This window comes from Emydura macquarii, unplaced genomic scaffold (genome assembly GCF_026122565.2).
Source record: "Emydura macquarii macquarii isolate MOO-44397 ecotype Brisbane River unplaced genomic scaffold, CSIRO-AGI_Emac_v2 contig_1483, whole genome shotgun sequence".
NCBI lineage: Eukaryota > Metazoa > Chordata > Testudines > Chelidae > Emydura > Emydura macquarii.
The window spans coordinates 17,929,272-17,941,866 of NW_027131620.1; the positions used below are offsets into that span (position 1 = coordinate 17,929,272).

A 12,595-nucleotide genomic window follows, 5' to 3' on the forward strand; every position below is an offset into this window, starting at 1 on the left:
TTGTGTCTGTGTGAGGTATTAGAGTGTAAAAGTATCTCCCAAGGGAAAAGCTTGGAGCCCCATCACTTGGGACATTTCAATTTAGATGGTGGCCAAAATACTAGCAACACACAATAGGGAATAATTCAGCAGTGGCCCCGGAAGAAACAAGCCCACCAAGCTGCTCTTTTCCCTGTCTGCTTTTTTAAGTCTCCTTAATTCCTCATGCGTATCACCTCCAGGCCTAGCACATCCCAGCAATGCAGGCATGTGAGTCATATTTTTACATTCCTAGCAGCAAAAGAATAGGCTGTGAAATCATCCCAGACCATACATTTTGACTGGGGAAGGGGGCAGATCTGGGCAGACATCAGTCTTCTTCAAAGCTGGCCCTAAGCAGTTCGTTTCCTATCAGTGGGGAATCTCACCAGGGGGTATCTGAGGCAAACAGAAGTGTGTGCATTAGAATGAAAGTAAATTAGGTCAGAATAAGATTAATAGGGATTTAATTGAACTGTGCGAACTGAGACTTCGGTCATGAGCTACTTATTAATCAGCCTCAAGGGATTGTGCTACTTGTACTGGAGAAGCACAAGGATGTATTGTTGGTGTAATACCTGTGTTCAAAGGGACAGCAACCGCTGCAGCTCTAAAATGAAGGAAGCAAGACTTAGTGGATTTGCTCTCACATAATCAAATGGCAAATTAAAAAAAATCCCAACTCACAAATGTATTTCTACCCAACACAGGCCTGGCCTATGGAGTGAAAGGAACTCAGCAACCATAATTAACTGAGGGCATCCAGTTCCCACTTCCTGGGCTTTGTGCTCCCAGGACACTGTGCTGACTAAGGCTCTGTGCAGAGGTCGATATTTGGATTCAGGCTTTTGGACCAATATTTCTGTCAGAAGGCAGGCTCTATAAGTTTCCCTTAAATAAAACAACAGTGATTTAGTCAGGACTTCAGCTCTCTTTGGGCAGGTAATGACAAATCCACCAAAGGAAAAACTTCAGGGATTAAAGGAGTTACCACAAAAGTGCAGCTGTTCTTTGCACCCTCTCTTCTTTGCTTTTTGCAGAGGGTTTCAGCTGTGATGGTCACCAGAACCTTGGCTGAACTACCTATTTTCATCCAACTCAAGGAACCGCCATCAGACTGTACCATAACTTCGGTCACTATTAACCTAGTCTAGATTCAAACCAGGGACCTAGAGGCAAAAATCCCCATTATCAATCTGCTGAGCCATCTGATCCCCAGTCAGTATCATTAAAAAGCAGTGTTTTAATCATTACTACCTTCCCTAGAGCTCTCAGAGAAAAAACAATCCCATGAGACACAAATTAATTTAGTCATGGTATCATTTCCTTTCTCAGGGGGGAGGTATAGTAAAGGACCATTCACTATCTTTCAAAAGGAGTCGAACACAAACACATACAGTACTTAACAGTATCAATTAACTAATTCCTTTCAGGTGAGGGGATCTGAGAAGCTTTCTTCTAACAGTCAGACCATTCTTACGACTAACATTATTTATGCCCATTCCCACTCACTCCTAAATCAGAGACTATTTTCAGACGGAATGCTCAAGAGGCGGCAGCAGCGTTTAAAAAGTCTGTCACTGCACTTTCCCAGTTATCTTTATTACATACACATTTCAAGAGAAGTTAAAATACAACACATTTCGTATTACTCATCTTTGAACAGAGACTATATTTTTAGCTAATCAGAGGGATGAGCTATATTACCCTAAGGAATAGACTGGAACCTCATCTATTTTTTAAAAACAAACTAAACATTCATGATTCCTGTTTACCAAAGAGTGATTAAAACTCTGAATGGCAATGAAATGATGGGCTGATGTGGAGTTCAGGGAAATGGCCACACAATCCCCATTGACGAGTATGCTATTTAGGCTGCAGCACAGCCTCTGCCTTTCTAGCAATGTGCATGTTACCTCAAAATACTCTGATTCTATTTTAACAAGTCAAAAAAACCCATCAAGTCACAAGGAGAGGGACTGCTTCACTGGGTTTGGACATGTGGCAAATGCTGATCTGTCCTCATTTTAAAAAGAGCAGCAAAATCTGTCTAACTGCACCTATCCTGGGACAGCAACAATTATTTCATTTCCTTGGAGTCTCTGGATAGGAATATGGAGCATACCAAGGAACTCATGGCCTACAAAGATCACTGTTCTCTATCATCTGTTTCATAACATTTCTTTGTCGCACTGAGAGATCATTCTAGCTGTAGAGTTGGGCTAGGTGGTGGCTGGGTCTTCTTCTATTAGTGTTTCATTTTGTACTCTGTTGAAAGTTGCCTTTACATAGTAGAACAAATAAAGACTGTATTTTAAAGAAGGATTCTCCAAATAACAAGTGCTAATGTGCTTCCAGCAACCACGCACACTGACATGCTGTGTAAGCAGGGAAGCAGAGTGTTTAGGACAGTACCTAAAACACAGCTGAGAAGTGATCAGAAGTTTGAGTCAGACCCTTCTGAGTCCAAAAAACTCAGAAACCCAAAAAGGAAGAGACGGGTCAGTCTTTCTCCTGAGCAGCAGTAATTTGTAGAAGTGCAAACATGTTGTTTGCTTATGCTGTAGAACAAATACAGTGTAATATCGGACACCCATTAACAAGTATCAATCCTGCACCTGGATCCATGAGGCAGACCCCTGTGTCCATTAACATCAGTGAGATGCTGCATCGTGGCAGGGATCTGTCCATGTGGATCTGACTGCAGGACTGGAGCATTTATCAATAGAACCTTTTCCTTCAAAGCAGATCGTAGTGCTGCTCTGAATTCTGAGTGCCTTTAAGCAGCAGGTTCTCATACCAATGACCCACTAGTGATCAAACAAGCCGGCATGTGAGCTGACATCAGGGGGTAGAGCTGCTCTATTGAAGCTCTGCTGCTGTATCACCATGTATGTTTCCAATCCTTTCTCGACACATTTAAATCTAACATTAGGTCCCTCGCCCTAAAGTGAGAACCTGAAGATGCATGGCTATAAAGCAACAGACAACAATATATACACTGTGTCACATAGCAAGCTTACTATCTTGTGGATTTTGGAATACTTCCTCTCCCCAGGGTCGGATAATAGTTAACTTCAGAAGGAGTTCAGTGAGAGGAGACACAGGATACCTTGCTAGGCAAAGCTGTATGCATATCCAAAATGTGCCTGAGAGGACCATAGATGGGAGGACTAATACAGTGGTTTCCATGCTTTGCTAGTAGCAGTACATGGTACATAGAGTTCGGTTTGTTGTGGGCAGACAGTTTGCAATACTCCTAGCCTCTCTGCTGCCACTTTCTATAATGCAACACCTAGTCCTTGCATTTGTTCAGGTCCTCTGATCACAAAAAGTTTTCTGACATTTCCATATTTCTTTCAGAGAGGAAAGATGTTTATATGACTAGATAGCAGCCACAGAATGGTAGTGATAGGGGAAAGTGAAGCCCTTAGCTGGGTAAGTCTGGACTTGGGGTAATTATTACATAAGGAGAATATATATATATATTTTAAAGTAACAAAGCCATTATTCTGAAGCCATAAAATGCAGTGATGTATTTTAGATGTGACAACAATACAAAGCTGGGTAACATGATGTCCTTGATCCATTTGATCCATCTGTCTTTAAAAGAATGACTTAGAAAAAGGTAGCCTCAGTGGCACAACACATATTCTCCCTTCCACGGGGCCTTCACTTCACATCCCAGTCAGCACGGAGAAGATGCAAGTGTAAGCTTTCCTTCCCTATCCCAGGTGAGATGATCCATGCTGACTAGGACAGTTAAACTAACCATCTGGCTGTGTGCAGTCCACTTGTCTTTAAGGCTCCTTTACAGGGCCTTTTATCTCTTCTTCTTTGTTTCCTTCTTGAGTTTCTTGCTCAGCTGCGGAGCAGCCACCTTCGGCTTCTTCACCACCTCTGAACTTTTAGCCTCAAAACTGTCAGTGTCCTACAAGAGTCAGTTAAGAAAGGAACAGTCGGTTATGTTTTCAGCCATGAGATTTGCATTTCACATCTCAACCCAGTTCAGAATATGAGGGCTGGGCTACACAACACAGTTAGGTCGATATTAGGCAGCTTACATTAACCTAATTATGTTAGTGTCTACGCAGTAGCCTTCCTCCCATCGATGTAAGTGCCTTACTACACCAACATAACTTCACCTCCACAAGAGGCATAAGGCTTATGTTGGTGTAGTTAGGGCCATACAGTGTCAGTGTAGACACTGTTCCTTAGATAGGCTGTTGGCTGTCTTGTCAATTTCACGGCTCCTGTTGTGAAATTGACAAGAAAGCCCAGGCGACTTTTCAGCTGGGAGCCTGGGTGAGAAGTCCTGTGGCTTCCAACCCTGCTCCCAGCTGGGAGGTGGGGCGAGAAGCCCCAGTGGCCCCCTGCCCACTCCTTGCTGGAAGTGGGGCAGTCTTGTCAATTTCACAGCTCACCAGCTCCCAGGGGGGAGGGTGAGAAGCTAGGGCAGCTGGACCCTGCTCCTCAGGGGCGAGAAGCCTCGGGCATCTTCCCTCACTCCTGGCGAGGAATGGGGAGCCAGGGGGAGGGCAGCAGCCTGCTGGGGAGTCGGGGTGCCTGTGGGGCAGCCAGGTTCCCAGCGGGAAACTACCAGCGGAGCCGAGAGACCAGGTTCTCAGCTCCCCACAGTACCCCCTTAGGTGGCTGAAAGTGCTCCTGGTGAGGACGCACACCACTGACCCAAGGAGGGCAGTGTGGACATGAATCATTGCAGTAATTACTGTAAATTGACCAATTATAGGTTGACTTTCATTTCTAGTGTAGATATACCACAGTGTCTATACCAAGAGGAGCAAACAACTAATCTAAGGCCTTGTCATCATACCCATTGCAGCTGTTGGTTTAAAACTGGTTATATAGGTTTAAATGTGTAGCCTGTAAATTAGTGATGCAAGCTGACCCCATGGTAGCCAGATTTAATTTGATTTAGGAGCATCCACCCAGTTTTTTTACATTGGTTTAAACTCATACAATGTTACTGGTGCAACTGTGGGTATAGACCAGACCTCAGAAGCCAAACAGAACCACATTCGGTTACCAGTGAAGCTATTATGCCCCTTAGGATGCTAGGGAAGACCTTGAGGTGGAAGAACAAAAGGTAGCTGTGACGGAAGGCAGGAAACAGATAAGTGAAAATTAAAAAAAAATCCAAATTGAACGAACAGGAAAATAATTCTGAAATCAGCTGTATGTGTGCTGAAAAATTCAACAGGGATTTTGCAAAAAGAAAAACGTCACCGTGCATAAGACAACTCCCACCCTTAACACAAACCAGCAGCAGGAATTTAAAGCTCAGAGTTTCTAATCAAACCCCAGATCTAGGAGAGGAGTTAGAGGCAAAGTTCTCTTCAACTGGACTAGGAGGATAGCATAGACAGTCCAATCTCTTCCTTCAAGGGAGATGACAGATAACATTTCTACTATGGAAAACAAACTCTAGTCATCTTGGAAAAATATATGGGAGCAGAGCCAGTTTCATCCCAGAAAACGCACACACGCAGATTGCCTCATTTCATTAAATGAGTTTGGATATAAATATTGCTTACACTTCTACGTTTCTATAAATCAGTATGTGCCAACTGGCAAAGGACACACAAAAATGGCAGCGAAAGATGTGTTAGTTTCAAGCTTCCAAGAGAATGTTACAGATAATGCAGCGGGAGGGAAGTAGTTGACACTATCCTTTTAATCAATGCGCTTGGTTCAAATGTTTCTCAAGTTACTGTGCTATTACAATTCATATCTGTGTGGCCTTCCAAGGAAGGAGTCTTGGCTGGCTTTCTAAAGGATGTAATTGGTGCACGGGGAGCTGGCAAACAGTGCAACAATACGCTGCAGAAATAGAGCAATCTGCAGTTATTATTCAGGGACACAGAATTCACTGCTGCCATAAAATGATCACTGCTGCCTTCTAACGTTCAAAACAAGGTAGTCTTCAAAGTCTGAAGCCTCCTCAAATGAGAGAGGCTGTTCTGAATTCTACACAGACTCAAGCAGTTGGTGTCACTCTCATGACCGGAAGATATCTATTCTTGTTTATTATCTTGTAAATCAATCATATGGGACTTGTCTGTGGCTTCTCTAAGAGGGCAGAATATGTGTGGGGAAAATTTAAGCACACCATATGTGCACCAAGGGATGGCCTTAAATAGCGATAGTTCCTTAAGCATTACAACTCCAATTCAGAGGCTAGCTTTTAACTCCCTACTCCAAGGTGTGAACTCCCATTGTTCACTTTCAAAGTTCAGGCCACTAAACATTCCCCCCAAATATAAAAAGGTCAAGAAAATGAAAGAAACCACATCTCCCCTCAAGCTGCACCTCTCTCTCTCTCTCACTCACACACACACTCACACTCACACTCAAGCAGGTTTAACATCTACCATCTTAGAAGTATATCTATAACTAGACACTTTACAGTCAATGCATCATTGAGGCTTTCCAGGCTTCAGACATACAAAGTAGAGTTGATATTGTGATAAAAGATACCCCTCATCCTTTCACAACAAGAATCAGATTTTCTAAACAAATCTATTGCCAACAGTAAAAAGAACAAAACTTCCCATGCCAAGTTGTTCCTGTAAACACTGGCTTCCACCCTATACATCAAGACAAATATATATATATGAAATCACTATGTATTGTGGTCTGATCAACATTAGGAAAAGCTGATGTAATGACTGGAAGAACTGACCCTACAAACACAGGTGTTAGCAAGTGCACTGAGTCTTGTTCTCTCAGAACAGCCAGTTGGACTTCGATCACTCCAGTTTAGCCCACATTTTACATTTTAACTCCAACTCACATTTACTTTGTGCCCTGTAGCCTAACCCTTAGTTTACATCATTATTCCCCTCTTGTGCTGCCTGCAGCCAGGTGGCCTTCCACATTCTGCACAGAGGCTGGGGTCAGTACTGAAAGCTGTATTGCTGGTGCCAGCGAACACCAGGAAATTCAGCTGTATCACATGCAGTGATGCCCTTTATCAAGGATTATGCACAAAGCAGAACTAAAGCTGCTGAAAAGGCAGACTCTACAAAGGGTACGCCTTGGTTGGCTTCTTGACCAATAGGGTAAAGAAGGGACCAGACCAACACTAATGTGGCAATGTAGATTTGAGAGTGAAGTTAGCCCTTTGTTTATGTTCTGGCAGAAACAGGGAGTAATGCAGAGGCAAGTACACTTAGCCCACATGGAAAGTGCCTTACAAGAGACTCCCTAGTGTGGATGCTCAGAGGTCCTGGCAGGCTCAGCTGTTCCCGCCTTCCATGGCTCAAGGATGGGTTGCAGTGACATGGGACTGTTAAGGCAAAAAAGAGGGAAAGAAGGAAAAAGTCTTTGCAAGAAAGACAAGAAATATAATGAACTAAAGAATTACTGATCAACATTAGGTTCTGGCTACCACCATCACTCATCACTTCATCGTGCCCAATCGCAATGGTACCAAAGAGAACTGCTTACTGTCTTATGGGACTTTGAAATTGGGAGGATTATGGCCAATACACAGATCAGCTGGAAAATGGCTCCAAAAAAGAGTCCATAGCGCAGCACGTTCTCCATGAATGTGGGCTCTGGGACTTCAGGGGGGGAGAAATCCAACTCGGCAGCCATGGCAGAAGCTCCTTCCTCGTTCGGAAACACCCTTGTGAAGTCTGGATTCTACAGTGAAATAAAGACGTAAGATTGTATATTTTGAGCCACAGTTTCTAGAATTCAGTCAATTATTTTCCATTAAAAACAATCCTACAGAATAAATTGTGTTAGTGCTTCAAAGGCATTTTCAGGCTACAGAGCCAATACCAAGGAGGGAACTGAAACTCTCACGTTAGATACAGTAATCTTTTGCAGTCTGCTGACTAGAACAGACTTCAGATGACCAAAATAGTGTGCTTATGGGTGGGAGGCGGCCAAATAAATTGTAATATATGTGCTGGTCATAAAGCGATAGGGGGACAGCAATGAGCAATTATATATTTACCCCTCAAACTGAACATCTGAATTGGACATTTATTACTACCTACATTTTGCATTACAGGACAGTGTGCAGGTCCCAGTCATGATCATGGCCCAATAGAGCTAGACATAGTACGCTTTTCAGGGCATGAACTGTTTTGCTCTGTGTGTGTACAATCTAAATAGATAACACAGAGTATTATCATTCCCATTTGATAGATAGGCCCTGATCCAGCAAAGCACTTAACATGTGAGTTGACCCATAAAGTCAGTGGGACTACTCACATACTTAAGTGCATGGTTGAATTGGGGCCTCCGTGACTCGTCCAAGATCAAATAGGAAGATTGTGGTAGAGATAGGAATTGATCTCCTGAATTCCAGTTGGGTGCCTATACCACAAGACCATTTTTCCTCTCTTTCTTAAATTTTATTCCAAATCATTTAATGGAGAAGCCTATTCATTTTGTGAATCACGGTGACAGCTTTTCATAATAATGGTTAATTCTCTTGCCAGAATTCCTAGATAAATTCAGAGGCTGCACCTGCCATAATAGTCACAAGAGTGATGCTTAAGTGGTATGAGATGCTATTGGCACCCTGAGAAGCATGTATTGTTTTCCTCACAGTTTTCCTATTTCTATTTGACAGAGTTGATTTTAACAGGACATCCTATAATGCTTACATACAAAATTAAAGGGACAAGGGCAACTGAAAGGTACCCATGTGCATAGGTATATGCAGGATCGGGGTCTAGATAGGAGGATCAGGGATTTATCTACTTATGCACACAATATTCTCCTGTCCCAGTGTTAAGGCAGCTTGTTGGCAGGATTTTGTTATATATATGTGTTTCAGTTAAACAGTTAAAATCTTTTTCTTGGAAATTATCCCCAAAGCAACCTCTGTGTTTGTCTGACTGGGAGTGATAGGACAAAGGAGTAAATAGCTGCCTTAAACTCTGTTTAAAATACAAGTGCCCAGTCCTGGAACTGGATCTGTCCTCAGCGCAGGGGCTATTGGGGCTCTACACAGGCACAGGGGTCCACCTATGCAGGGCCAAATGCAGTACTAAGTCCAAAGTAGTGTCATGCAAGCATGCTCAGAAGTGATTTTTCCCCACAACTTTCTTATTTTAAAATATCTCCACCCAAACCAAGCAAAAACAGCAATTCTTGAGGAGGAACAGAGCCAGGGCAAATGTTTTAATCTGGCTTTGTTTAAAAAAAGAAAAAAAAAGTCAGAATTTATTTTTTTAAAGATTGTATTCCCTACCTTGATCCTCCCCACCAAATTCAAAAACAGCCAGAAGGATTTTTGCTCAGATGTTCAACATTCCACAATAACTTTTTTATTTTTAAACACACAGCCACTGACCTCCACTTATACATCAACCTACCAAAAATAAATGTGCAAAAAAACACCAGAAAAGGGAACTGATATATACAGTATGAAAATAGAGAACTCCTGATCTCATATTGCACAAATCCCCTTTCCATTCCTTCTAGTCTATTTCATATCGCCTTGTGGCTTACGGAAGTTTTTTAAAAATTTCCCAAAGAGGTTGGTCACGTCAGGAGCCCTAGCGTAGGCAGGGTATCAGCTGCCACCACAATTTTAAGCACCATGCCATTAGATCTGTTCACAGCAGATCTAATTTACACAGTGCTTAAACCAGTGGCAGTAGTCAGCAGGCAATCTACATAAGGGTTCTTAGCTTTGCTAACATCAGTGGAGCTGAATTACCATTCGCAAAAAAAATTCCCACCACCAACACTAGTGTAGACAGGGTTCCTGCATCGAACATAAAGCCCAAACCTTTGAATACTTATACATGTGTTTAACTTTACGCACACAAGTACTTCCAGTGGGTCTAAATTAAACACATGCATGAGTGCTTGCAGGATCAGGGCCTTACTGCTGAGCATAGCACTTCAAGGCTTTTGTCTTCACTGCAAAAAAGTGAGTCTTTACTCCAAGATAGCTACTTCAGTGTAAAATCCTAGTGTAGACAAGAAACAGGTAGTTTTAATCTCAATGCAGCTAGTCAAGCTAAAGCCTAGGGGAACAGGGGATTGACTTCAATTAGCTACATCAAGGTAAAAACTAGCTGTGCCTTGTCTCCACTAGGATTTTACATCAAGCTAGCTATCTCAATGTAAAAACACACTTTTTTTGCTGCAGCAGCAAAGACATAGGCACAGAGTTGTAACCCTGACGTTAAGAAGGAACTATTCGCAGTAGTAGGTACCATGGGCTCGATTTGGCATCCACTGAAGTCAACAGAAGATATTGCAGTTGACTTCACTGAGTGCAGGATCAGGCCCTATGCTCAGTCGTTAAGAGTTTTCAGGATCAGGGCCACATGCTTCACAGGGGAGAGAATGAAATCAATTGTTGTTTTATTATGTTTGTACATTGCTTAAAACAAAGGGGAGGAGGGTGATTCCTCATTCAGGGCCTCCAGGCACTACCACAATACAGCTATACAGCACCACGCACACCAAAGCCACTGTAAAAATAACACATCATAAATTCATCTTTGGGTAAAGACAAAGAATGACAATGTCAGAGCAAAAAGGTAAATGTTTCCAATGATCAGTCAAACTGGCCAGATCTGGGTGTTTGAAGCTAGTCAGTAGGCATCTCAATAGAAATAGCCTGATTTTCAAGGGTGCTGGGAATCAGCAGCTCCTACTGGCTTCAGTGGGATTTCAGGGCACTCAGCTCTTCTGAAAATGAGGCCACTTCTATTTACAACTATGGATTTAGCGGCCTAACTTCAGTTACTTATGTTTGACAATTCTGGCCCAGGGCTGTAATGGAAACAGCTGAGCAGCCTGGTAGCTGAGTGACATCCTTCATGCTCTGGGTGTCTATTTCCTCTTTATTAAAGATGGGTAAGAGGACACTAGGTCGCAGGCGGATTATAGGAAGAAGCAAAACAAGGGGATTCATTTAATGCATGTTGTCAATTGTGAGCCACGCACAGGCTTGGCTGGGTTCCCATTAAGCTGAGACTCCACCTGTCCATCACACACAAAGGGGAGACATTTTCCACCCCCCCAATTCCCGTGTTTTCTTTTCATCCCTTCCTGATTTGCTTCTGGTGAGTCAGACCTTTCCCAAAACCCGATTCAGCCTCGAACCCCTTCCCTGCTCCCAGTTCTCCTGCCTGGGCTCTCCTCTGCATACCCAGCTGCACAAAACCTATCTCACCCTCCCAGCCTGCCCTTAGCCCCTCTCAACCCTACCCTGATCCTCGGACCCTCCCACCCCATCCTGAGCCCCCCTCAACCCTACCCTGATCCTCTGAGCCCCCCACCCCATCCTGAGCCCCCCTCAACCCTACCCTGATCCTCTGAGCCCCCCCCCGCCTCAGCCTCTGAGCCCCCCTCAACCCTACCCCGATCCTCTTACCCCTACCCCGATCCTCTGACCCCCCCTCAGCCCTACCCCATCCTCTGCACCCGCCGCGCCCCTCTCACCTCCCGCTCCAGCAGCCAGGCCTCACCGCGCCCCGGGAAGTGATTCCCAGCCTCCGCCGCGCCGCAGGAAGCGCTTCCTCCCTCCCTCCGCTCCCGTAGCAACCAGCTCCGGGCCGGTGTTGCTAGGGGGTGGGGGCCTCCACACCCGCCTCGCCGAGAGGGGGCGGGGCGCCCGCCCCCCTCCCGTGCAGTGGCTGGACCCCGTTTGTCCCCCCCCCCCCCCGCTGTACTGAGGCGGGAGGATCGAAGCTGCTCAGCCGGGGACCGAGCTGCCCCTCGGCCGGAGTACGGCGAAGGTTTCCGACTAACACGGTGCCCGCCGCTCCTGCGGCGAGCTGCCCGCCAAGGGCGCCGAGGCTGGTTTGCTAATGCGCCCCCGGCACCGGCTGTTTGGAGCCGGATCGCGCCTTGGCCCTTGTCCCGGCCCTGCTGGCCAGGGTGCCAGGACTGCGGCGGTGGTGAGGGCACTGCAGGACCTGAACACACAGAGGGGTCAGCGCTCCACCCTACAAACACGTCAGGCTAAATCTAACTGGGGTCCACCTTGTTCCGCCCCTCCCCTCACTTCCCTTCATTTGGGGGTTACCATTTTTCTTCCTAGTCCGAATTCCCCAGCCTCTCTTCTCCCAGCTTTGCTCAGGCTCAGGGGGTGGCCCATTGGACTGGATCCGCCTGCCCCTTTTGGGTTTATCATCTCAGCCCAGGTGCTCTGCTTCTTCAATCCCTTCTCTCACCCTCAAAATATTTAGCTGTCATCTGTATTTATTTCTACTCTTTGCTTAAGTAGTCTCAGGCAATTTATTCCATATGGGCCTGGTTGTTTGTCTAATTGCAACCTGCCTACTTGTTTAATGTTACTTTCCTGATTTTTAGAAAGCAGGTGGTTTTGGAAACTCCTTCCAGTCGGGCTCTGCCTTACATCAAGCCTATTCATACTACTGAATAGCAATCTAAGGTCACCTTGAAGTCCCTTTGCTTCTTCACATTAGAATAGGACCAATAGCTTAAGACTTCTCTTTTAAACCAGGCATTCAGCTGAATGCCCTACATTGGGGCCAGCTGTGCAGCAGTAACATCCATAAAGGCATGTTTCCAAATACCAGCTCCAAAATAGCTTGTGATTCTATTA

General features: G+C 44.8%; 1 protein-coding gene across 2 annotated transcripts; it reads right to left on the minus strand.

Annotated features, from left to right (window-relative positions):
* Window positions 1-1,314: 1,314 nt before the first annotated feature.
* MANBAL (mannosidase beta like) lies at window positions 1,315-12,214 on the minus strand. 2 transcript variants are annotated; one of them, XM_067554375.1, is made up of 3 exons: window positions 12,053-12,214; window positions 7,489-7,686; window positions 1,315-3,949 (listed from the first exon to the last, which is right to left on the minus strand). In XM_067554375.1, exons 1-3 carry the CDS (start codon window positions 12,158-12,160, stop codon window positions 3,842-3,844), a joined length of 414 nt encoding a protein of 137 aa, XP_067410476.1. In that variant the 5' UTR covers window positions 12,161-12,214; the 3' UTR covers window positions 1,315-3,841. The 2 variants fall into 2 exon arrangements, with proteins under 2 accessions (XP_067410476.1, XP_067410477.1); XM_067554376.1 differs by lacking the exon at window positions 12,053-12,214 and adding an exon at window positions 11,467-11,598.
* Between the last annotated feature and the right edge of the window lie 381 nt (window positions 12,215-12,595).

What these genes read in the sequence shown, in the direction of transcription:
- MANBAL (XM_067554375.1), bottom strand. Translation starts at nt 12,160, where the DNA reads ATGATAAACCCAAAAGGGGCAGGCGGATCCAGTCCAATGGGCCACCCC. An exon ending in TCGGACTAGGAAGAAAAATG is followed by an intron (nt 7,687 to 12,052) that starts GTAACCCCCAAA and finishes ATTTCACTGTAG; the next exon opens with AATCCAGACTTCACAAGGGT. An exon ending in TTTCAAAGTCCCATAAGACA is followed by an intron (nt 3,950 to 7,488) that starts GTAAGCAGTTCT and finishes TGACTCTTGTAG; the next exon opens with GACACTGACAGTTTTGAGGC.